Source organism: Meriones unguiculatus, chromosome X (assembly GCF_030254825.1).
Source record: "Meriones unguiculatus strain TT.TT164.6M chromosome X, Bangor_MerUng_6.1, whole genome shotgun sequence".
In the NCBI taxonomy this organism is placed as follows: Eukaryota; Metazoa; Chordata; class Mammalia; order Rodentia; family Muridae; genus Meriones; species Meriones unguiculatus.
The window spans coordinates 118,987,382-119,014,152 of record NC_083369.1 but is presented as its reverse complement, the minus strand read 5'-3'; the positions used below and the strand labels follow the sequence as shown (position 1 = coordinate 119,014,152).

The 26,771-nt window shown below is 39.5% G+C and overlaps 1 protein-coding gene across 1 annotated transcript; it reads left to right on the top strand.

The window, feature by feature from the left end:
- Positions 1 to 1,042: 1,042 nt before the first annotated feature.
- LOC110542234 (synaptonemal complex protein 3-like) lies at positions 1,043 to 26,493 on the top strand. Its single transcript, XM_060374714.1, has 7 exons — positions 1,043 to 1,259; positions 7,265 to 7,331; positions 7,707 to 7,741; positions 19,048 to 19,165; positions 19,553 to 19,652; positions 23,953 to 24,051; positions 26,392 to 26,493. Exons 1-7 carry the CDS (start codon positions 1,043 to 1,045, stop codon positions 26,491 to 26,493), a joined length of 738 nt encoding a protein of 245 aa, XP_060230697.1.
- Positions 26,494 to 26,771: the final 278 nt, after the last annotated feature.

Genomic DNA, 26,771 nt, shown 5'->3' with positions numbered 1-26,771 from the left:
GGAGCCCTGTTCTGCATAAGACTAGGCCTCTTGAGGAACCTTCTTATAAACAAGGAAGACAGGCCTCTTGAGAAGTCTCCTTATTGTTCAGGACAGGCTCTTTGAGGACCTGTTTATGTTGATGATTATTAATATTTAATATTGATTTATCTTTTAATTAAACAGCAGTTATTCTTAAACTAGCTGTATACCCAAATTATAACACAGAGACTAGGAATTACTTATTTAACCTAGATCACAATGCTGGGCAATTATTACTCCATACTAAACTTTCAAGCCTGCATAGCTTACTCCATTAAGATTTTTCACATTATGCTTGTTTTTAGTCATATTTTAGGTACAGTTGATTTCTCCTGATGTTTCATGGACCTTCCCTCTCAGGTCTCTCATCCAACTCCTTCTTTCTTCTCTTCTTGGGACCAGGATGTTCCATTCTTTTTTCTCCATTCCTCAGCATTGGCTAGTTGTTTTTATTGGCAATACAGAGAACAAACATGTGGGTAGCATGTTTACCCACACTTGAGATAGGTGGTGCTTAGAATAAGCATCATAATACAATGTCTGGATTGATACCAGGTAGTGGGAAGAGAAATCATCATTCAAATGAACAAGAGTATATTGTATGCATTCCACAAGAACATTATATCAGCACACTTTCTATGTCTGAATGGGGAGTAACAAACCAACATGCATCAGACAGGTGCAGTATGGAAAATCCAGAGACGTGTTAGATAGTACATAAATGTTTCTATGAATATTGACATAGTGCTTGTTCAGAAGCGAAGAGCTTTTCATGTTTGACTCATTTCCTTATATTTTTTAAAATACTGTACAATATTTTATATTTATTTGTATTTATTTATATATATGCTTCTATGTCTGTACAGGCCAGGAAAAAACACACAAACAAAACAAAATAAATAAAAAAACCATCTTCTATGTTCTCGGTTGAGAATTCTGGTCCTCTGGAAGGGCAACCCTGCTATAAATTTAATAAACTAGAAAGTAGGAGGCCTCAAATATCCTAGCATCCCAGCTGTTCATGGGAGGTTATGAAGGGAAAACCAGAAAAACTTCGGCTAGTTACTACGCTGCTAGAGCTCACACACCCCCAGTCACAAAGCGAAACCAAGTATGCAAGGAAAACACCAAGCACGCATGCGCACTCCATTCAGCCACTCAGCAAGGAGGCTGGCTCATACCGGCTTTTCTCTCATTTGACCAAGTGTCCATTTTGCTTGAGACGCTTCCAGAGAACGGTAAGTCCGGTCACCCAAGGAGGGTTGTTTCAGGGGCAAGGAGGAGACAAATGTGAGAAGGGGAGGAGGAGTGTAAGAAGAGGAGAAGGAGTGTGAAGAGGGACGGAGTGAGCGCCTTCGAGGGAGTCCTGGTCACCATTTTAGCTGTGAGGCAAATCCCTTCAGCATTTCCAGAGGCCTCAGAGAGGGAAAATGGAGGTGGGGACCTTACCAAGGTCGCTGACAGGAAAATGGAGGTGGGGACCTTACCAAGGTCGCTGACGGGAAAATGGAGGTTGGGACCTTACCAAGGTCACTAACAGGAAAATGGAAGTGGGGACCTTACCAAGGTCGCTGACAGGAAAATGGAGGTAGGGGACCTTACCAAGGTCACTGACAGGAAAATGGAGGTGGGGACCTTACCAAGGTCACTAACAGGAAAATGGAGGTGGGGACATTACCAAGGTCGCTGACGGGAAAATGGAGGTGGGCACCTTACCAAGGTCACTAACAGGAAAATGGAGGTGGTCCGGCCTTACCAAGGTCACTAACGGGAAATGGAGGTGGGGACCTTACCAAGGTCGCTGACAGGAAAATGGAGGTGGGGGACCTTACCAAGGTCGCTGACGGGAAAATGGAGGTGGGGACCTTACCAAGGTCGCTGACGGGAAAATGGAGGTGGGGACCTTACCAAGGTTGCTGACGGGAAAATGGAGGTGGGGACCTTACCAAGGTCGCTGACGGGAAAATGGAGGTAGGGGACCTTACCAAGGTCACTGACAGGAAAATGGAGGTGGGGACCTTACCAAGGTCACTAACAGGAAAATGGAGGTGGGGGACCTTACCAAGGTCACTAACGGGAAATGGAGGTGGGGACCTTACCAAGGTCGCTGACAGGAAAATGGAGGTGGGGACCTTACCAAGGTCACTAACAGGAAAATGGAGGTGATCCGGCCTTACCAAGGTCACTAACGGGAAATGGAGGTGGGGACCTTACCAAGGTCGCTGACAGGAAAATGGAGGTGGGGGACCTTACCAAGGTCGCTGACAGGAAAATGGAGGTGGAGACCTTACCAAGGTCGCTGACGGGGAAATGGAGGTGGGGACCTTACCAAGGTCGTTGACAGGAAAATGGAGGTGGGGGACCTTACCAAGGTCTCTGACAGGAAAATGGAGGTGGGGGAACTTACCAAGGTCTCTGACAGGAAAATGGAGGCGGGGACCTTACCAAGGTCGCTGACAGGAAAATGGAGGTGGGGACCTTACCAAGGTCGCTGACAGGAAAATGGAGGTGGGGACCTTACCAAGGTCACTAACGGGAAAATGGAGGTGGGGGACCTTACCAAGGTCACTGACGGGAAAATGGAGGTGGGGACCTTACCAAGGTCGCTGACAGGAAAATGGAGGTGGGGACCTTACCAAGGTCGTTGACGGGAAAATGGAGGTGGGGACATTACCAAGGTCGCTGACAGGAAAATGGAGGTGGGGACCTTACCAAGGTCTCTGACAGGAAAATGGAGGTGGGGGACCTTACCAAGGTCGCTGACAGGAAAATGGAGGTGGGGACCTTACCAAGGTCTCTGACGGGAAAATGGAGGTGGGGACCTTACCAAGGTCGCTGACAGGAAAATGGAGGTGGGGACCTTACCAAGGTCGCTGACGGGAAAATGGAGGTGGGGACATTACCAAGGTCACTGACAGGAAAATGGAGGTGGGGGACATTACCAAGGTCGCTGACAGGAAAATGGAGGTGGGGGACCTTACCAAGGTCGCTGAAGGGAAAATGGAGGTGGCTACCTTACCAAGGTCGCCGACAGGAAAATGGAGGTGGCAGACTTTATGAAGGCAGCTGACAGGAAAATGGAGGCCAGAAAGGACATTATGTTCCCTGAAATTTTAGTTCCAGTTACCTGTGAACCTGGTAGCACTGTCTGCTGGTGCTGGGAACTGAATATCTGTTTTGGGGAAGAAGGGGGTGGGCAGATGTTGGCAGGGTCAGTGGCCTGGTGGCAAAGAGCACTCTGGAGACAGAGACAGATGGATCTCTGAGTTTGAGGCTAGCCTAGTCTACAAAGTGAGTTCCAGGACACCCATGGCTACACAGAGACCCCATCTTGAAGAAAAAAATAGTGGCTAAAAGGTGGCTAAGTGCTTGTAACTGCTGAGCCATTTTGATAGTCCTGTTTTTACTGTTTGTTTTTCTAAGGCACTATATTACTTTGTGTTTGGAACTGGCCTGCTAGTACTCCTGCTTTAGTCTTTTTTGAGTATTGAGATTATAACAGTGTATAAGCACATCCATTTTTTTGTTTGTTCCCTTGGGCTTTTTGTTTGTGTTCTTTTTTGACCTTTTTTGAGATACACACTCACTGTAGGCCAGAATGAACAGGAACTCCATATGTGGCATGCACTGACTGTGAGCAAGCAATTTTCAACCTCCAGAATGGAATGCTGTGATTAAAGAGAGACATGACTCACCATGGATGAATCATTTTTTTTTTTCTGGCATGTTTGACATTTGAGGGCAGGCCTTCTTGCATGGTAACCACCAGACTTCTTCCCCAGCTCTGTCAAATTTTGTTTTATATTTGTTTTGCTGTCAGCCTATTTGGTGTATGTTTGTGAGTTACAGTAAGAGAATCCATAGGATTACTTTGAGTCACACACTGCCTTATATATTGATTCAAAATTCTTAAGAATCTGACAGTGATGGAACCAAAAATTAGATATTCCTGTGGTTAAGTAGAAACACATTACAAATCAGGGTTAAAGACACCATTACATTTTTTCATAAGATTTTAATTTTCAGTTATGTCTGTAGGTTTGGACGTCAGTAAATATGGGCATGAGAACTCAGTTTCTTGTGAAAGACAGCAGTTTAGAGCTGGAGTTACAGGAAGCTGTGAGCCATCTGATGTGAGCGTTGGGAATCAAGCTTAGATCCACTGCAAGAACAATATATGCTCATAAAAACTGAGCCATCTCCCCATCCCTCTTCTATTTTATTTATTTACTTTTCATTATTACACATTGCTCACATTGTATCCCCAGCTGTAGCCCCTCCCTTGTCCCCTTCCAATCCACCTCACCCTTCCAATCATACCCTCCCTCATCCTTCTCCTCCCATGCCCCTCACCAAGTCTACTGATCAGGGAAGTCCTCCCTAAACTATCAGATCTCATCAGGACTGGCTGCATTGTCTTCTTCTGTGGCCTGGTACAGCTGTACTCCCTCCTGAAGGGAAGGTGCTCAAAGAGACAGCCACTGAGTTTATGTCATTGACAGTCTCCATTCCTCTTACTAGGGAACCCACTTGGAGACTGAGCTGCCATAGGCTATATATGTGCAGAATTTCCAGGTCATCTCTATGCATGGTCCTTGGTTGGAGTATTGGTCTTTGCAAAGAATGCTGTGCCCAGATGTTTTGGTTCTGTTGCTATTCTTGTGGAGCTCCTGTCTCCTCCAGGTCTTCCTATCTCCCCCTTCTTTCATAAGATACCCTGCACTCTGCCCTGTGAGTCTCAGTATCTGCTTTAATACCCTGCACGGTACAGCCCTCTTCTTTTTTCATTCAGAAATGTTAAATTGTTAACTTCTTTTTGTCTTTTTTATTTTTTATTAATTTCAATATATTCACACTGTATCCCAGCAATATCCCATCCCTCATCCACTCCCAGTCCCCCTCCCTCATCTCCTCCCTTGCCACTCCCCAAGTCCACTGATAGGGAAGGTCCTTCTCCCCTTCCATCAGACCCTAGCTTATTAGGTCTCATCAGGACCTAATTGTCTTCCTTTTTGTCCTGGCAAGATTGTTCCACTCACACAGTGGGTGATCAAATAGACAGCTACTGAGTTCATGTCAGAGACAGTTCTTTTTCCTTTTACTAGGGCACCCACTTGGACACTGAACTGCCATGGGCTACATCTGTGCAGGGGTTCTAGGTTATCTCCATGCATGATTCTTGGTTGTACTATCAGTCTCAGAAAGACCCTTGTGCCCAGATATTTTTGTTTCATTTCTCTCCTTGTGGAGCTCCTGTCCCCTCAAGTTCTTTCATCTCCTCCTCCTTTCATCAGATTCTCCACACTCTGCCAAAACTTTGGCTATGACTCTCAGCATCTGCTTTGATACCCTGCTAGCTAGTCTTTCAGAGGCCCTCTGTGGTAGACTGCTGTCCTGTTCCTTGTTTTCCCCATCTTCTGATGTCCATACCACTTGCCTTTCTGAGTGAGTATTAATCATCTCACCCAGGGTACTCCTTCTTGCTTAGCTTCTTTAGCTGTACATATTTTAGTTAAATATGTTTATCCTATATTATATGTCAAATATAGTAATATTATACTATAATAATATATTATTATATATTATATATTAATATATTATAATAATATATTATTATAGTATAATAATATAATATATTATAGTCACTTATAAGTGAGTATATACCATGTGTGTCTTTCTGCTTCTGGGATACCTCACTCAGGATGAGCTTTTCCAGTTCCCACCATTTGCCTGCAAATTTCATGATTTCCTTGTTTTTAATTGCTGAGTAGTATTCTATTGGGTAACTATACCACAATTTCTGTATCCATTCCTCTGTTGTTTGACCTCTGGGTTGTTTACAGATTCTGCCTATAATGAATAAAGCAGCTATGAAAATGATTGGGCAAATGTCCTTGTTATATATTTGAACATAATTTTGATATATTTCTAGGAGTGTTATAGTTGGATCTTGAGGGAACACTATTCCTAATTATCTGAAAAAGTGCCAGATTGATTTCTAAATTGATTGTACAAGTTTACAATCCTACCAGCAATGAAAGAGGTTTACCCTCTCTCCACATCCTCTCCAGCATGTATTGTCACTTGTAATTTTGATCTTAGCCATTTTGATGGGTGTAAGGTGAAATCTCAGGGTCATTTTAATTTGCATTTCCCTGATGACTAAGGACTTTGTATATTTCCTTAAATGTTTCTTTTCTAGAAAAATGGCTCAGTAGTTAAATGCAAGGCTCACAACCATAAATAAATTTGTTAACTTCTAATTCAATAATATATGGAAACTGGTATCCTTTTATTCAATTTAGGTCATCCTTACTGGATGTTTTATAATTTATTGGTTTATTTCACCTGATTGTTTTGGATTTAGATTACAGATGTACTATTCTCTTTCAGTTTTCAGTGACAAAACATTAAAATATATTTCCCCCTGACAAAAGAAGTCTTAAGTCTCAGAAGCCACCAATGGACAAAGAAGAGCACTCAGTAATCTACAACATTGATGATAGTGAAGAAGAAGAAGAAGAAGAAGAAGAAGAAGAAGAAGAAGAAGAAGAAGAAGAAGAAGAAGAAGAAGAAGAAGAGGAAGAAGAAGAAGAAGAAGTTGTTGAGGAAGTGATAGAAATAGAAGATGATGTTATGGAGTGTTCAGCAGAGTCTACTCTAACAGGTACAGTACATACATTTCAGAATACTTGTGGTTTCCCACAGTATTTTTGAGTTTGTGAGGAGGGGCTTGGTCAGAGGGCAATTTACAGGATTTAGGTTTCTGTCTTAGAGAAGGATCATGTTGATTTCAGGCTTGGTATTAACCTGTTCTACATTACCTCCTAAATCATTTTACCTCTATGGTTCATTTGATATTTACCTAGGTGCCAGAAGTAGAATAAAAGGCTATTATTTTCATATAATTTTTCACTCTCATTTGTTCTTCATAAGCCTGTATCAAAATTCTAGGAAGTCATATAGTACCTTGTCTTTACAGTTCACACACATCAATAAACTGAAATAATTTACAGTGGTATTACCCTAGAGAGACATGAAAGCCTATTATATAAAACAGCTCATAGCTTATGATTTTATTTCATCTAACCTTCAGAATAATATATTGCATTTATGTTTTGCTTTAAGATATAATATTGGAAAGATGCCTGAAAGAAATACAAACAAAATTACTATTTCATTAAAATTAAGTAAACTAGCAAGTTTAAATTAAAATGTTTTTCATTTTTCTTATTCAATGCAGAAAGATATACAGTACTTCGTAGTACTGAGAAGTCATTGGTTCCTCCAAGAAGCGATGGAGATACAGGGTAATACATATTTCCTTTCCTGCTCAATGAATTGTTTTTATATCTGCAATCTCAGCACTGGGGAGGTGGAGGCAGCAGGGTAAGATGGGTCAGTGGCATTATCACCTACATATTTACTTTATAGTCATCTTGAACTGACTGTGTTCCTGGTTTTAAATAAAGCAAAAAATTAACAGAAAAGTTTACTTTGATTATCTATCAAGTATTGGATATGTTATTTCACATGTGATATTTTCTTGTTGCCAAGGATTCTATATTATAAATAATTAATTAAAAGGCTTGTCTTTGGTAGTACTTGGGATCAAACCTAATACATTGCGTATGGGGTTAATGCTTGACCACTGAAATAAACTTGCAGCTTTAATTTCTTTGCAGATATGAAGTAAAGAATAAGCTGGAAAAAATTGGAGGTACAGTTTTTGATATATTTGTATCTAGAGAAAACTGTTTAAAACTATTCAGTGTTAATGCACTATAGGATTGTTAATTAATGCTTTATTCTCAGTGATAGGATTCTACACAAATATTTTTAATTAGCGTGAGAGATTTTCTTAGTTAATTTTTTTCCTTGATAAGAAAAGTAAAACTGATATTTTTGGGTATGTGTGACTTAAATGAAATTACAGAAATAAAAATGGATGAGAAAAGTTTTTCTATAATTCTTTGCATTAAGAGATTTATATATACTCATCATTATACACATCACATATCAATGTTTCATTTAGTCTACTCTCTAGTAATCTTTCTTGGTCCCTTTTACCCTCCCAACTTCTTTTTCTTTTAAAACAGCATCTCTACTACTATAACAGACCTCCAGACCTTCATAGGCCCCCAAGACCTTAGCACAACTGAGGCCATGATAGAAACACCATTCAGACCTTGAAACTCAGCAAATAGCCAGAAATACTCTTGTCTTTTTCAGGATTACTATTGATGTGATGAAAAACCATGACCAAAGCAATATGGAAGTAAAGGGGTTATTTGGCTTCCTCTTCACATCAAAGTTCATGATCAAAGAATGTTAGGACAGAAATGGGGCAGTAACCTGAAGGCAGGACATGATGCAGAGACCATGGAAGAGTGCTGCTTACTGGCTTGCTACTCATGGCTTACTTAATTTAAACTTTTCTTTTCTCTTTCTTTTCTTTTTCCTCTTTTCTTCTTCCTTCCTTCCTTCCTTTTTTTTGAATTTTATTTTTTTCTTATTAGTTACATTTTATTAACTCTGTATCCCAGCCGTGTCCCGATCCCTCATTCCCTCCCAGTCCCTCCCTTCCTTCCTCCCTCATCTCCACCGTGCCCCTTTCCAAGTCCACTGATAGGGGGGACCTCCTCCCCATTCATCTGATCCTGTTTTATCAGGTATCTTCAGGACTGGCTGCAAAGCCCTCCTCTGTGGCCTAACAGGACTGTTCCTCCCATGGGGGGTGGGGAGACCAAAGAGCCAGTCATTGAGTTCCTGTTAGAAATAGTCCTTGTTCCCCTCACTTTGGGAAACCAATTGGTTACTGAGCTACCACAGGCTACATCTGAGTGGAGGTTCTAGGTTATATCCATACATGGTCCTTGGTTGAATGTCAGTCTCAGAATTGAGTATTTTTGCGTCAATGTTCATAAGAGAGATAGGCCTGAAGTTCTCTTTTTTTTGTTGAGTCTTTGTGTGGTTTAGGTATCAAGGTGACTGTGGCTTCATAGAATGAGTTTGGTAGTGTTCCTTCTGTTTCTATTTTCTGGAATAGCTTGAGGAGAATTGGATTTAGCACTTCTTTGAAGGTCTTGTAGAATTCTGTGCTGAAGCCATCTGGTCCAGGGCTTTTTTTGGAGGGGAGACTATTAATGACTGCTTCAATTTCCTTGGGAGATATAGGGCTATTCAGTCTTTCTACCTGATCTTGACTTAGTTTTGGTAGATGGAATCTGTCAAGAAAATTATCCATTTCATTTAGATTTTCAAATTTTGTGGCATATAGGCTTTTGTAGTATGACTTCCAAACTTTTACTTGTCAAATGCCAAAATGTCACTCCCTCAATGTATATCCTCAGGGTCCTAGATCATGTCCCTCTTCATGCCTTACTTTGAAAGCACTAGATAGGCCATTACCATCTGGCAAAAGCCACAAATAACAGGTGTGGACAAACTATAGCCCACTAAAATATCACACTTTGGATTAAAACAAAAACATATTTACATAAGAAAACTGAATTAACCAAGAAAGCAAAACTTCTATTCCTCTCCCTGCCCCTCTTCCCTCGCTCTTCCAGGATCTCTCTCTCTCTCTCTCTCTCTCTCTCTCTGATATGGGCCCCCTGCCATCAATCACTGGTTAAGAAAATGTCCAAGATTTGGCTATGAGACTCAGTGTCTGCTCTGCTTCAAAAACCTTATAGGTAGATTCATTCAGAGGCCCTCTGTGTTAGGCTCCTGCCCTGTTCCCTGTCTCTTTCTGCTTCAGAAGTCCATACTGTTTGCCTTTCTAAATGAGGATTAAGCATCTTACCTAGGGCCCTTTTTGTTATTTAGCTTCTTTAGAACTATAGATTTTAGTATATTTATCCTATATTATATGGCTAATATTCAGTTAGAAGTGAGTATATACCATGTGTCTTCTGTTTCTGAGTTACATCACTCAAGATGGTCTTTTCTAGTTCCATCCATTTGCCTACAAATTTTATTGTATTTTATTTTAGATTTTTCACCAAACCTACTTTATTTAGGGTTCTTAAGCACTTTTACCTCCCTTTCAACCCCTTCTGCAAACTTAGATAGGAGATTAGTAGGGAAAGGGGCTATAGTCCACTTTTATGTACACCCTGCTGATTAAGGTCAATGGATCATTAGGGAATTACCAGACTCAGTCATCAGGATATCAGCAATCCAGTCCGGAGGCCAACACAAAATAGCAACACGAAGTCAGTGAAAGCCAAAAGACTCAGTTGGATTGTGCAGAGAAGCTCTCTGTAGCATTTCTCTCTGTGAAGTCAAGTGTAGAAGAATGAAGATCAGCAATGTTGACCCAAAGGTGAAGCCTCACTGTGCATGGGCCTCTATAAATATCCTCTCCTCAGAGTCCGCCCAAAGATGTTTTCAGTTAGCCAAAGTCACAACTCTCACATATGAGGGGTCTGAGCAAAATATCATGTTTCCTCTCACTAGCCAAGCTGGGCAAAATATCACATGCCCATCTTGCACCAAAATATCACATGATAAAATTCAACCTTCAAAGAAATCAGAAATTCCCACTTCATTCAGAATCTTCTTTGTTAGTTTTGCTGTGGCAAACTCAAAATGCAGTTTGGTTCAACACTGTCATTCTTGTTTTTTTTAGTTCATAATATACTTTTAAATTTATTAAATTTTTTGTGCACCAGCAGGATGAAGGTCTTGACAATTATATTTCTTTTTTATAATAATTATTATTTTCATTAATTACAGTTATACACTGTGTATCCCCCTTGTACCTCCCTCCCTCCTCTCCTCCAAATCCCACCTTCCCTCTTCTCCACCCATGTACCTCTCCATGTCCACTGACAAGGGTGGTCCTCCTCCCCTTCCCTTTGATCCTAGTCTATCAGGTCTCATCAGGGCTAGCTGCCTTATCTTCTTCTGTGGCCTGGTAAGGCTGCTCCCCCCGCAGGGGTAGGTGATCAAAGAACAGTTCCTGTCAGAGACAGTCCCTGTCCCCATTTCTATGGAGGCCACTTGGACACAGAACTACCATAGGCTAACTCTGTTCATGGGTTCCAGGCCATCTCCATGAGTGGTCCTTGGCTGGAGTATCCATTTCAGAAAAGACTCCTCTGCCCAGACTTTTTGGATCTGTTGCTGTTCTTGTGGAGGTCCTGTCCTCTCCAGGTTTTCCTACCTCCCATTACTTTCATAAGATTCCCTGCACTCTGCCCAAAGTTTGGTAGGAGTCTCAGCATCTGCCTCGATACCCTGCAAAATAGAGCCTTTCAGAGGCGCTCTGTGGTAGGCTCCTGTTTTCTTACTCCTCCAATGTCCATCCTATTTGCCTTTCTGAATGGGGATTGAGCATCTTAGCCAGAGTCTTCCTTCCTGATTAGCTTCGTTAGGTGTACAGATTTTAGTAGGTTTATCCTATACTATATGTCTAATATCCAGTTATGAGTGAGTATATACCATGTGTGTCTTCTGCTTCTGGGATAACTCACTCAGGATGATCTTTTCCAGTTCCCACCATTTACCTGAAAATTTCATGATTTCCTTGTATTTTTATCACTGGGTGATATCCCATTGTGTAGATGTACCACAATGTCTGTATCCATTCCTCAACTGAGGGGCATCTGGGCTGTTTCCAGCTTCTGGCTATTACAATTAAGCTGCTACAAACATGGTTGAGCAGATGTCCTTGTTGTATACTTGAGCTTCTTTTGGATATATGCCTAGGAGTGGTATAGCTCGATCTTGAGGAAGCCCTATTCCCAGTTGTCTGAGATACTACCAGATTAATTTCCAAAGTGGTTGTACAAGTTTATATTCCCACCAGCAGTGGAGAAAGGTTCCCCTTTTTCCACATCGTCTCCAGCATGTGTAACTTGATGAATAACTTGAGTTATTCATCTTAGCCATTCTGATGGGTGTAAGGTGAAATCTCAGAGTTGTTTTGATTTGCATTTCCCTGATGACTAATGACTTTGAACATTTCTTTAAGTGTTTCTCTGCCATTTGATATTCCTCTATTGAGTATTCTCTGTTTAGCTCTGTTTCCCAATTTTTACTTGGATTGCTTGTTTTGTTGCTGTTTAACTTCTTGAGTTCTTCGTATATTCTGGATATAGCCCTCTGTCAGATATAGGGTTGGTGAAGATCCATTCCCAATCTGTAGGCAGTCATTTTGTATTAACAACAGTGTCCTTTGCTTTACAGAAGTTTTTGTTTTGTTTTGTTTTTTAGTTTCACAAGGACCCAGTTATTGATTGTTGCTCTTAGAGACTGTGCTATTGGTATTCTGTTCAGGAAGTTGTCTCCTGTGCGAATGAATTCAAGGCTCTTCCCCAATTTTTCTTCTAACAGGTTTAGTGTGTCTGGTTTTATATTGAGGTCTTTGATCCACTTTGACTTTAGTTTTGCTTAGGATGATAAGTATAGATATACTTGCATTTTCTTTATATGTAGACATCCAGTTAGACCAGCACAATTTGTTGAAGATGCTATCTTTTTTTTCCATTGTGTGGTTTTGGTATCTTTGTCAAAAATAAGGTGACCATAAGTGTGTGGGATTATTTCTGGGTCTTCTATTGGATTCCATTGATCTACCATTCTGTTTCTATGCTAGTACCATGCAGTTTTTAGTATTGTTGTTCTATAGTACATCTTGAGATCAGAGATGGAGATACCTCCAGAAGATCCTTTATTTTAGAGGATTATTTTAGCAATTCTGGGTGTCTTGTTATTCTATATGAAGTTGAGAATTTTTCTTTCCAGGTCTGTAAAGAATTGTGTTGGTAATTTGATGGGAGTTGCATTGAATCTGTAGATTGCTTTTAGCAGAATGGCTATTTTTACTGTTAATTCTGCCAATCCATAAGCATGGGAAATCTTTCCATCTTCTGATATCTTCTATTTCTTTCTTCTGACACTTGAATTTTTTTTTAATACAAATCTTTGACTTGCTTGGTTAGGGTCACACCAAGGCATTTTATGTCCTTTGTGGCTATTGTGAAGGGTGTTTTCCCCCTAATTTCTTTCTCACCTCTTTTGTCTTTTGTATACAGGAGGGCTTCTGATTTTTTTGAGTTAATTTTGTATACAGCCACTTTGCTGAAATGTTTATCAGTTATAAGAGTTCCCTGGTAGAATTTTTGGGGTCACTCAGGTATACTATCATATCATTGCTAATAGTGATGCTTTGACTTCATCCTTTCCGATCTGTATGCCCTTGATCTCCTTTAATTGTCTTATTGCTCTAGCAAGGACTTCCAGAACTATGTTGAAGAGATATGGAGAGAGTGGACAGCCTTGACTTGTCCCTGATTTCACTGGGATTGCTTTAAGTTTCTCTCCATTTAGTTTGATGTTGGTTATAGACTTGCTGTATATTGCCTTTACTATATTTAGGTATGTGCCCTGTATCCCTGATCTCTCCAATACTTTAAACCTGAATGGATGTTGGATTTTGTCAAATGCTTTTACAGCATCTAGGGAGATTATCATGTGGTTGTTTTCTTTCAGTTTGTTGATTTGGTGGATCACATTGATGGATTTCTCTATATTGAACCACCCCTGCATAACTGGGGTGAAGCGTATTTGGTCATAGTGGATGATACCTTTGATGTGTTCTTGTATTCACCTTACAAATAATTTGGTGAGTATTTTTGCATCAATGTTCATAAGGGAGATTGGCCTGAAATTGCTCTCAAATTTCTTCTTGAAGGCACTTAGTGCTATGAATTGTCCTAACATTGCTTTCATTGTGTCCCATAGGTTTGGGTATGTTGTGTCTTCATTTTCATTAAATTCTAGGAAGTCTTTAATTTATTTCTTTATTTCTTCCCCAACCCAGCTGTCATTTAGTGAGGAGTTGTTCAGTTTCCATGTGTGTGTAGGTTTTTTGCTATTTCTGTTTTTGTTGAGGTCCAGCTTTAGTCCATGGTGATCAGATAATATACAAGGGATTATTTCAGTCTTCTTGTCTCTGTTGAGGCTTGCTTTGTGACAAAGAATTTGGTCTGTTTTGGAGAAGGTTCCATGAGGTGCTCAAAAGAAGGTAAATTCTTTTGTGGTTGGGTGTAAGTTTCTGTAGATGTCTGTTAGGTCCATTTGATTCATGACCTCTGTTAGAGATATTGTTTCTTTGTTTAATTTCTGTTTTGTTGACCTGTCCTTTGTTGAGAGTTGGGTGTTGAAGTCTCCCACTATTAGTGTGTGGGGATCTATGTGTGGTTTAAGTTTTATTAATGTTTCTTTTCCAAATGTGGGTGCCTTCGTATTTGGGGCATAGATGTTCAGGACTGTGATGTCTTCCTGGTGGAACTTTTCAATGATGAGTATATAGTATCCTTCCCCATCTCTTTTTATTAATTTTGGTTAAAAGTCTATTTTATCAGGTATTAGAATGGCTACTCCTGCTTGCTTCTTGGGTCCATTTGCTTGGAGAACTGACTTACAGCCCTTTACCCTCAGGTAATGTCTCTCTTTGTGACTTAGGTGTGTTTCTTGTATGCAACAGATTGATTGTTGGGTCTTGTTTCCACATCCATTCTGTTAGTCTGTGTCTTTTTTTGGAGAACTGAGTCCATTGATGTTGAGGGAAATTAATGACCCGTGGCTGTTAGATCTTTTGATTTTGAGGTTGGCTGTGGTAGTAAGTTTGTGTGTGAGGGTACTTTTTATTTTGCTGTGGTGATGTTAATTATTTCCTGTGTTTCCTTGAAAGTAATTAGTTTTCTTGAATTGTGTTTTTTCTTCTAGTATCTTCTGTAATGCTGGATTTGTGTGTAGGTATTGTTGAAATTTATTTTTGTTGTTGACTATCTTGTTTTCTCCATGTATGAGAATGTTTCTGGGTATAGTAGCCTGGGCTGACATCTGTCTTTTCTTAGGCTCTACATGATATCTGTCCATGCTGCTTTCATAGTCTCTGTTGAGAAGTCAGGTGTGATTCTGATGGGTTTGCCATTATATGTTACTTGGCCTTTTTCCCTTGCAGCTTTTAGTATTTTTTTTCTGTGTTCTGTATACTTACTGTTTTGATTATTATGTGAAGGGAGGATTTTCTTTTCTGGTCTAATTTATTGGGTGTTCTGTAGGTCTATTGTATTCTTATTGGCCTGTCCTTTAAGTTGGGGAAATTTTCTTCAATGATTTAGTTGAAAATATTTTCTGGGCCTTGGAGGGAATCTTCTTTTTCCTCTATTCCTATTATTCTTAGGTTTTGTCTATTTATGTTGTCTTGGATTTCTTGGATGGTTTGTGTCAGGAAATTTTTAGATTTATTATTTTCTTTGACAGATACATCGATTTCTTCCATTGTGTTTTCCACACCTGAGATTCTTTCATCCATCTCTTGTAGTCTATTGGTTATGCTTACCTCTGTAGTTCCTGTTTTCCTTCGTAGGTTCTCCCTCTCCATGATTTCCTTCATTTGTGTTTTCTTTAATTCTTCCAATTCTATCTTCAGATCGTGACCCTTATTGTTGATTTCCTTCACCTGTCTGACTGTATTTTCCTGTTTTTCCCTGAATTCCTTCAGCTGTTTGAACAATCCTTTGTTTCTTTTATTTCTTTCAGTGATTTAAATATTTCTTCTCTAAAGGCCACAAACTGTTTGCCTGCAACTTCCTATATTTCATTACTGATGGCCATAATCTGTTTGACTTCATCTTCCTCTAGTTCTTTACACATTTTCTTTGTTTCCTCTATTATCCTCTTCATAAACATAGATGTAAGGTCATCTTGAATTTCATTTATGCTGGAGTTTCCAGGGCTTCATGCCCCTGGATAACTGGGTTCTGAAGATGCCACATTGCTCTGTGTTTTGTTGGTTGAGCTTTTATACTGGCCTCTACCCATTTGGCTATCTTAAGTGTTGGATGTTAGTTTCTGGTGCTTCCTGGAATCCTGTGGTGGGGAGAATCCCATTGGCAGAAATATGATTTTCCTAAAGGAGGCCTCCTCAGCTTTTTCGTTTTGGTCACTGAATGGTTGGTATTTTTCAGGAATTGCCACAGCTCACCTCAGGCATACAAACCTGAGTGGTAACTGTGGTCTTTGTTAGTCAGGAGGGCTCTCCTCTCACCCAGAGAAGTCCTGGAGTCAGCTGCTCTGCTTCTGGGTTTTTTGTTGTAAATTTAGTGAACTGCTGCTGCAACCTGGGTGCCCCGTGGTTTGGTCAGTTTTGTTAGGGATAACTGGTTGCACCTGGACCAGTATCTGGGGGTTGATCTCGAGGATCCCAGGCTTCTGTACGTCTGAGTTTGGGGCTCTGTGCCCAGTATCCAAGTGGTAATCATTGGCAGGTGAGCAGTGTTGTCATGGGTGCAACAGGAGCCTAGAGTCTGGAGCCTGTGGATAATCAGAAACTTTCCCGGAGCTAGGTGTCCTCAGTTAAGTCCAAATGTTTCCCCCACCGTGGAATTTCTCCCAACAGGAAGAGCCAGTCTGTGGTGTTTGGGTTGGCGCATAGAGCGTACAGCCCCTGGCGGTTAATGGCTCCAAGCTGGTGATTGGGCAGGAACCTGAGAACTTTACTGTGTGGTTGTGTGGGGGGCCGTAGGCTGAGTGCTCTATGCTGGGACCTGCTGTTTCCCTCGCTGTGGGGTTTTCTCCCAACAGGGAAATTCAGTCTCTGGTGTCCCAGGCCCCCAGTTCTGTCTGTGACACAGTTGGGCATGCAGCAGGTCTCTGGGCTGGTGGCTGTGAGCCCTCCAGTCTTCAGGACCTTTTCCAGGGATAGACTGAGTGACCTGAAAACAGTCCCTGTTTGCTTCCTTCCCTGTGGGGTTTTCTCCTGACAGGGAAACCCAGTCTCTGGTGCACTGGAGAGTACAGTTCTGTCTGTGATGGAGAGTTGGGCACTCAGCAGGTCTCTGGGCTGGTGGCTGGAGCCCTGCTCAGGGTTGTTGCTGTGGGTCCACAGATCTGCTGGACTTTTTCCAGGGATAGACTGGGTGACCTATGTCCCATTTTCTTCTTTCCCTGTGGGATTTATCGCAACTGGTACTCCCAGTCTCTGGGGTTTTGGTGTCCACAGTTCAGCCTGGGAAGGTGATCAGGACACGCTGTTGTGTGGCTCTAGTCAGGCAACCGAGTACCTGCACAATCTGGGATGTCTTCCTGGTTCTGGCTGGGTGACCTGAGAGTAGACCCGACTGATTCCCCCACACCTTGGAGTTTCCTCTCACCTGGGAAACATGATCTCTCTGGTTTTAAGGCCCAGAGTTTCGTCTCTTGGTTGTTGTATGGACATTGCTGTCCTGCTTCTCAGACACAGTGTCCTCTCAGCACCGCAATCTTGGATTCCAAATTTTATTTTTTTATGTTTTCTTTGTTTTTAATTGCTGAGTAGTATTCCATTGTGTAAATGTATCATATTTTCTTTATCCATTCTTCAGTTGAGGGACATCTGGGTTGTTTCTAGCTTCTAGCTGTTACGAAAAAAGCTGCTACAAGTATAGTTGAGCAAATGTCCTATGGTAGCAAATGCTGAGTGTCATAGCCAAACCTTGGACAAAGTTCAGGGAATCTTTTGGTAGAAGCTGGAGATAGAAGGACCTGAAGGGAACAGGAATTACACAAGGAGACCAGCTGAGCTGAAAAATCTGGGCCCGTGGATTCCCATAGAGACTGATGACAACCAAAGTCCATGCATGAAGAAGTCCTAAACCTCCTGCTCAGATGTAGCCCTTAGGCAGTTCAGTCTCAATGTGTGTTCCATAGTAAGGGCAGCAGGGTCTGTCTCTGACATGGACTCAGTGGCTGGCTCATTGATCACCTCCCCCTGCCCGGGCAGCTTTACCAGGCCACAGAAAAGAGGATCTAGACAGGCCTGAAGAGAACTGATAAGTTGGGTCAGATATCAGGAGAGGAGGACCCCCACTATCAACTGACTACAGAAGAGGGATAGAAGGAGAAGAGGGAGGTGGGGTAGGACTGGGAGGAGAAGAGAGAGGGGCTGCAGCCTGGATACAAATTGAATAAATTGTAATAATAGTAAATGTTTTTTTAAAAAGGCTCAACAGGTTTGCCTACATTCCTATCTCATTGAGGAATTTCATTAATTGAGGTTACCTCCTCTCAGATGAATTTAGATTAGGTCAAGTTGACAGAAAACTAACCATCCCATCTGTCAAAACAGCCACAAAGGCAAAATCGATGATTCCAGGATGTGGTGGGAAAGACCTTGAGTGAAAAACCATACATGTACCAATCCTGCTATCTTTCCTTTTCTAGTTCCACCTTTGTGAAATGAAATCTGCCAAACAGGATATGAGTTTTGTGCATAAAATGTTAAGAACTGTAATGCTCAAGTCGTCTTCATTTTTTTTAATTTAACTCAATTTAAAAATATTTTGAGATAAGCTCTCATGATGTACCCTTAATTTGTCTGTGATTCACTACTTAGCTATACTTGAACTCAGTGATCTGCCTACATCTGCCTCCAACTTCCATTATAAGTGATGTATGACAACCACACCCAGCCTGGATTCCAACTGTTTAATAGGGTGGATTTTATTTTTTTATAGGATTAGTTACAACAGTAATACAGCCAAGCATCCTCCCAAGTAGAGAGTATTCTATAATCTAAAAAAAAAAAATAAAGTTTGACTTTTCTTCTAATTTTTCCTTGGGAAAGAAATTAAAGGGTTTTTTTTTTTTGTTCTATAATTTTCTCATTAGAACTTTTATATGATCCCCAATACATACAAGACAATATTCACTGGGCAGATCAGAATTCTAGTAATGTTAGTATTCCTCATTCACAACACCTAGGACACAAATATTTCAGATTTCAGAATTTTATTTGACTTTGGAATATTCGTATGGACATTACTTATTGAGTATATCTAGTCTGAAAAGCAAAATCTTGAGTGCTGTAAAATATGACAAGCTTGAGGCATTTGGTTGATGCTATTTCGTAATTTTTTTGGTACTGTAGAATGGATTTTACCTGTGTCTTCATTTACTTGCATATGTGGGAGCAGTAACATTTTCTTCAACATTAAGTTGTAATGAATATTTTTTTTTCAAACATAGCTCAACTTAGCAGTGTTGTTGTGGAAAACAAAACAAGAATGCAGTCCTATGTTAAAAGTGTAGTCAAAGACTGCAACAGGAATATCAAAGAACATTGGAAAGTTCATCAAGAGGAAATGTAAGGCTTCATTTATTTTCTTTTTCTTTTTAATTTATATATTCACTTTACATATGGATCATAGCCCCCTTCCTCCTCTCCTTCTGGTTCCAGCCTTCCACACTCTTCCCCCAAACCCCCTCCCTGTTCTCCTCAGAAAAGGAAAGCCACCACAACTAACCCATCCCAGAATATCAACTTGAATCAGGACTTAGTTTATTAGTTAAGAAAAATATTTCTGGAATCAATATAAGTCCAAATTTACTTTTTGTTTTCCCACAAGGATATTTACTTTGCTATTATGTCCTTCCTTTTATAGTACATAATACTTAATGTGCAAATTTAATTTTTCTTTGACATTCTCTTCATCTTGATGTGTAATGTGATATTCGTTATTCTGTTTTACAGGCGGGAATTTAAAATTGAATATACTGAGCAGACTATAAGTGTGTTTAAGCAATGGGATTCTGATATAAAGCAAGTTGAAGACCAAGAAAATGAACTAACTGTTGGTATCATAATTGTTTTTTATAATTTATGTGTTATAACTAAGGGTTAAATCAAAATAGAGAAGCTATCCTTGCATTAGGAAATGAGCCAAGTTTGAGGATCTGTTACTGGCTTGGTGTTCTTTTCCTGGTGAAACATAAACCACAGAAACATAGACAATTAATGTTCATAAAGATCATCTGGCTTCTGATATTAGTAAAGTTTCTTATAATTTCAAGCAACAGAAACTTGTAAAAGAATATAAATGAAGGATTACTGTTTTATATGAAATAAATCAGGGGTGGGTTTGTTTCATAAATAGTTGAATGGTGTGAGGGATGCATTACAAGATATTATCTGAGCTGTTTCTGGGTCTCAGTGAACTTGCTAGATGGCATATCTGAATTTTCCCATTTTTAGACTCAACTAAAAATTTATGAGCTTCAGTGAACTGAGACAGTCTTTCTCAATAGCCCTAGCAGAATATTCCTATGGAGGAATATCACTGAACTAGTTTTGATCATTTCCCGATTCCTCAACCAATCACTATAGTCAGAATATGGTTTGTATCATTTTCTTCTTCTCTTGATGTTCCTCTCCTTTACCTCTCCCTTGCCTCAAATTCCCTTCCCTTCCTTCTTTCCTTCTGTTTCTCCTTGTGAGTTCGTGACTTAACTCAGCATTTTGCAAGTAGGCAAGCACACTTTTACAAAGCCACAGTACCAAGTCACCATCATTTTCCCTCTTCAGTCAACAAGTGTGGTACTTCTCTGTTCTCAGGCTGATGAAAACTAACCCCATGTATATAATTCATGGCACTGATTACACTTCCCATGTGTGTCCTTTCAACATTTTGTTTTGGAAAACCATTTTTATATTACATTTGAGGTTGTGATTGTATTCAAACAGTCTTGGTGTAGAATGTCAGTCTAGTTACAGAATATTCATTTTGACACTCATGGGATATTCAAAGGGCTGTTGAGTAAGCCACTAGTATGTGAGGATGAAGTTCAGGAGGAAGCCATTTCTTAAGGATAAAAAGTTGACAATTGTTAATTTGAGGTAATTTTTAAAGCATGAAGATCAAATGAAAACATCAAGCTGTGACTGAGGATGTAAGTGGAATGTCTAAGGGTCAGATCCCTGGATGTCTTCACTGCTTTGATTCTCAAGGGTGAGAATGAACTGTTAACACAGATTGAAAACAAATCATTTATTAGGTAGAAATTAAAACTACTCCATTTAAGGAAGCCTTTTAAAAGAAGATAAGATAATTATTTTCACAACATACCAATTCTAGGTGAAATAATGTAGATTTGACAATACACACTTCATCATTGGTGTTCTGAATCTGATTGAGTAGATTGAAAAAGTGAGCACAAACCTGGGAAATAAATAGAAGACATGTTAGGAAAAACATGAAAGCCCAAAGAGTAATACAGTAGTTTTTGTTGACTGTTGTTGGTTTTAAGAGAGGAGACATATATTTAAAAAGAGGAAAGGAAGGATAATTTCTGAGTTCTTAAGAATGGGGTATGTGACAATGGAATATTAGTCAGCAATAAAAAAAAATCGTTAAAATTGCAGGCAAAAGGTGGGAACTGAAAAAGTTCATACTAAGTGAGGTATCCCAGGAGCAGAAAATCACACAAGGTATATACTCACTCATAAGTGGATATTAGACATATAATATAGGATAAACACACTAAAATCTGTACACATAAAGAAACTAATCAAGAAGGAGGACTCTGAGTAATTTGCGCAATCTCTATTCAGAAATGGAATGAGGATGCACATCAGAAGAGAGAGAAAACAGGAAACAGGACAGGAGCCTATCACAGAGGGCCTGTGATAAACTCTACCCTGCAGGGTATCAGAGCAGATGCTGAAACTTATAGCCAAACTTTGGGCTGAGTGCAGGAAAACTTATGAAAGAAGGGGGAGATAGTAAGACCTGGAGAGGACAAGGGCTCCACAAGGAGAGCAACAGAACCAAAAAATCTGGGCACAGGGGTCTTTACTGAGATTGATACTCCAACCAAGGTCCCATTCATGGAGATAACCTAGAAGCCATGAACAGATGTAGCCCATGGAAGTTCAGTGTCCAAGTGTGTTCCATAGTAATGGGAACAGGGACAGTCTCCGATATGATCTGATTGACCTGCTCTTTGGTCACCTACCCCTGAGAGGGGAACAGCCTTACCAGGCCACAGAGGAAGACAATGCTGCCACTCCTGATGAGACCTGATAGACTAGAATCAGAAGGAAGGAGAGGAGACCCTCCTCTATCAGTGGACCTGGGGAGGGACATGAGTGGGAAGGGGGAAGGATGGTGGGATTGGGAGGGGAGAAGAGAGGGAGTTACAGGGGGGATACAAAGTTAATAAACTGTAATTAATACACAGAGGACCTCTGAAAAGCTCTGCCCTGCAGACTATCAATGTAGATGCTGAGACTTACGGGCAACCTTTGGGCAGAGTGCAGGGAATCTTATGAAAGAAGTGGGAAACAGTAAGATCTGGAGAGGACAGGAACTCCACAAGGAGAGCAACAGAATCAAAAAATCTGAGCACAGGGGTCTTTCCAGAGACTGATACTCCAACCAAGGATTATGCATGGAGATAAACTAAGACCCCTGCACAAATGTAGCCCATGGCAGTTCAGTGTCCACATGGGTTCCATAGTAATGGGAACAGGGACTATCTCTGACATGAACTGATTGGCCTGCTCTTTAATTACCTCCCCCTGAGGGGGAAGCAGCATTACCAGGCCATAGAAGAAGACAACACAGCCACTCCTGATGAGACCTTATTGACGAGGATCAGAAGGAAGGAAAAGAAGCCCTCCCCTATCAGTGGACTCGGGGAGGGGCATGCATGCAGAGTGTGGAGGAAGGGAGGGATTGGGACGGGAGGAGGGAGAGAACCACATGGGGGACACAAAGTGAATAAAGTGTAATTAATAAAGAAAAAAAAGAAAAGTAAAAAAATAAGAATTGGTGAATCTTAAAATAAATAAATAAATAAAATTATAATAAAAAAAAGAATGGGGTAAGTGAAAAATTGAGTTCCATAAAGAAGAAGTATAATACAGCTTTGAAAATGGAAAGGAAAGCATAGGACACGGCATATACAATTGTAGGTGGTTGGTACATCCAGTGATGAGAGACTGACTATTCTTTTTGGATCATTTCGATGTATTCCATGAAATAAAGCAATCCAATTATGGAAGTGCTGCCACCAGGGAAATTAGCTAGAGCTGAAGTTTCCAAACTTATGATTTAACCAAGTAAATGTGAGTCAGTATATAGTAAGATTTATATGCAAAGAGGAAATTTTAATGATTTGTTACAGAATTTAAGGTTGGAAAAAGAAAACTGAAGAGAACAGGAGTAGGGGCAACAGTAAATAGAAGTTAGAGTTCACGAATGTTTGGTCTTGAAGGATTGCTCAGCTATAATACCAAAACGAGTAAGCTGCAGTGGAGAGTGTTACAGTGTTCTCTCCTAATATGTGCAGGTAGAGTTTCTATAATACTTATAGCTTAGATAATGGAAGCATAATATTTTGGATGGGATTCAGACTTCAGTAATACCTCAACTTGGAACAACAAACACTGTATCATTGTAACTCAGTTTTCTCAACTTCGAAATTAAATGGTGAGCATTTCGTTAATAAGGTTCGAAATCATATTTGTCATGGAGCTAATACATACTTGCTATTACCAGGGCTATAGAAATGTGCATTATCAATAATGGCAAAGTATAGAGTACAAGCATTTAAGTGAGTGGATAAAGTAGATTAGAGCACAAAGTCATTGGTGAAGAATAGGTTAAGAAATTGAAAGGACAGAGTTATTGGCAAATCATATGTGTAGACATTACTGGAGTAATAAGGTATATCTTGAATATTAAGAATTTCTGCTCACTCGCATGAGCTGCGTGCTTCTAATCTCAGCTACTAGGGATACTGAAGCAGGAAGATCATGAGTTTCTACTGTTCTATGCAATGTAGAATCTGGCTTTGAAAATTCCTACTCCATGACTTCGAGGATGTTTTTTGCTGGTTAGTGGTAAAGACACAAACTTAGTGATAAAAAGTACCAAAATAAAATATTAATGGCATTTATTATGAAAACAATTCCTTTTAAAGAATACTTTTAAAGATTGATTTAAAGGGATGTTTTGAATTTAAAATTTTAGTCCATGGGATTAGCTTAGTTGTAGTCTTTATTTAGCATGAGTGAAGCCAAGAACAGCATTAAGAGCAACTAATTTCATACTTAATTGTTATTACACATCTTTGCATTTATTCTTCCAGGGTATTTTTAATCAACAACAGAAGACTTTTCAACAAGCTAGAATGCTTCAGACTGATAGCCTGAAAGCACTTAAGCAGGCAGATGATGAGTTCTTAAAGGTATGTTATAAATTTTAACATCATGCATTCACTTAATACATTTCAAAATTTTAACTACTTTCCATTATGAATTAAGTGATGTGAATGAAGTGATAAGTGAATTGGTAGATCATGCACAATTTTGGCAAGGAATTGTTCAAAACGGGAAGTATTGAGACCTTTTATCAGAAACGTTCCTATGCATCAAATGCATAATATATTCTCGTCATAACTATTTGTCTTTGTGTCCCCAGTATTTGTTAAATAAGGAAGTGCTTAGTTGCTATTGTTCAATATTTTTGTTTCCAGATGTATTATAGAAGCATTTTATAATATAATATATTTTAAAATAATTACAGGGACCAAAGTAATTTTATATAATAATAAAAGGGAATCTATAACACAGAAGGTGAGGGTTAAAATGCAGGAACTGAAGAGATGGCTCTGCAGTTAAGAGTGCTTGCTGCTCTGTCAGAGAATTGGAATTTGCTTTCCAGAACTCACATCAAGAGGTTCACAAGTTCAGCTGCAAGACATAGGACACTCTTACTAGCCTCCATGAACACCCACATACATGTGTGTACATACATAGATACACCCACATAAATAAATGATAAACTCTTTTATAAATGTTATAGAATCATAGGATTACCTATAAGTAGATAGGCATATCAAGGTCCAAACAGTAGTTTTAAGACACTTTGAAAGAACTTTATACTAATTTCTATAAACATCAAAGAACGAGTCTTAAGTCCAATTAGAGAGCTTTTATTGCCAAGGTTTTCATGCCCCTACTGCACCTTTAGAGTTATCATGCCATGCTGGGCGTTGTTGTGGTTTATGTTCACTGTAGCTAAGTAGGACTATTGGTTACCTCCCTCCTTCTGAAACTTTTCTGCTACCTTCTGGTACCATGAAAGCTAGTTCCCAAGGAGACTTTCAGGTCAGATACAGGTTGGGTTCTCTGGGTCTGGGCCTAAAGTGCACAAAAGACTAGTTGAGTTTTTTAAAAATCTATTTATATGTTAAGCAGAGAATTGCTTCCACATGTCTGTTATGTAAGCTATCTAAAACATTACTTTCTGCTAATAAAATCTATAACTTCCTGTTCTGTGAGATCCCTTCCATTTACTACATCTGCTCATTAACCTCATCTCTGTATGTAATTGTTTATCTAAACCCACAGGCAATCAACTTCCATTCTTTGGCTATATTCTTTCCCTAGAATGTTGTTAATTGCCTTATTTTTGAAACCTTATTCTTTTGCCAACCTAGTTGGAATTGCCCCATGTTCTACACTATAGCTAAAAAGTGATTTATTTACATTCCAGTTATGAAGTATATGAATATTTGTTTGCATGGGTTTTCTTTTTGCATTGAAAGGAGTGAGCTGCCTTGTGATTTTTTTTTAAAGTCTCTCCACACATTTACATAGCAGTACACCTTAAATACGAGGGAAAAACTAATATGTTATTTAAATGAACTTAGTTTTTTTCAATGGATATGGGAGCACAGGCAAATGATGCCAGGTCTGGGGAGCCTGAGAGTGAAGCAAGGGAAAGTAGAAAGTAGCTTGGACTGCACACTACGATCCTGTAATAAAAACAAATGTACCAAAATGTAGATTTTGATCTATATAACTTGGGAACGATCTCAAAATACAGATCATTTAATTATCTTTATTCACACTGACTGTTAGTATAAATAAACTATAAACTGATATTTGAGAACCTTTTAAAAGTCATGTGTACTGATTGGACTTTGAATTTTCTAGTGTTTCTGATTCTACATATTTATGTTCTTTCTCCCTTTTTAAGTATTTGGTCTCTTGTGGCTCACACTGGCCTTGGTCTTCATAAATACCTGAGAACTCCAGATCCCCCTGCCTTCACCTCTCTTCAGCTAAGATTACAAGTGTGTCCCACTGCTTTGTTTACATTGTGCCAAGGATCAAATGGAGGGTTCATTCAAGATGTGCAAGCACTCTACCAACTGCCCAGCTCCACCCTGCTTTTTGAGACTGGGTCTTACTATGTTGTCCAAATCACTGTCAAGTTCTTTATGTTCTCAAGTGACCTTTAGGGAGACTGGGAGCCTCACTTTATTTTTTCTCTGTCTAACCTTAACATCTCATTTAACTATTAATTCATATCATGTGTAATTGTGTAACTGTCTTTGATTCCCTTGTACACACACACACACACTTTATGGGATGAATTTCAGTGTATTCCAGTGTTTTTATGAAGATGGAATAGTTAATGGATATTATTTGAATATGAAAAGATTCTCAATTATGAAAACTAAATTGAGAACCTGTGATGAAAAGTTGTTTTGTAACTAACCCATTCTTTTGTGCTTTAGGATTTGGAGGATTTGGAGAATTATAGCAGTGTGCTTAAGAGTATACGCAATGAGTTTAAAAAGCAGAAGACTCTGCTGCAAAGAAATATTACAGATGGTTAAATATTGAATTGCAACAACATGGAAGAGTGGAAGCACCAAAATATTTTCTTTTCAATAAATACAACACTTCCAAAATATTATTCTTGTGAAGTGAGAAAAATGAGAGCCTGAACGATGATGTAATTTGTATTATCTCAGACACATGTCTTTGAAATTTGACTGTATTTTGTACCATTTTTGCTTATTAGCTTTATAAAATGCAGTATCTCTATTCCTGTTGATTTCCAAATAAAAACTCAGCAGCCTTTTACCTGTGGGAGTGAATTTTTCTTACAACT

Bases quoted from the DNA above. Each gene is read 5' to 3' on its own strand.
- LOC110542234 (XM_060374714.1), top strand. From the start codon at position 1,043: ATGGGAGGTTATGAAGGGAAAACCAGAAAAACTTCGGCTAGTTACTAC. The intron at 1,260-7,264 runs GTAAGTCCGGTC...TATTCAATGCAG, and splicing joins TGAGACGCTTCCAGAGAACG to AAAGATATACAGTACTTCGT. The intron at 24,052-26,391 runs GTATGTTATAAA...TTTGTGCTTTAG, and splicing joins CAGATGATGAGTTCTTAAAG to GATTTGGAGGATTTGGAGAA.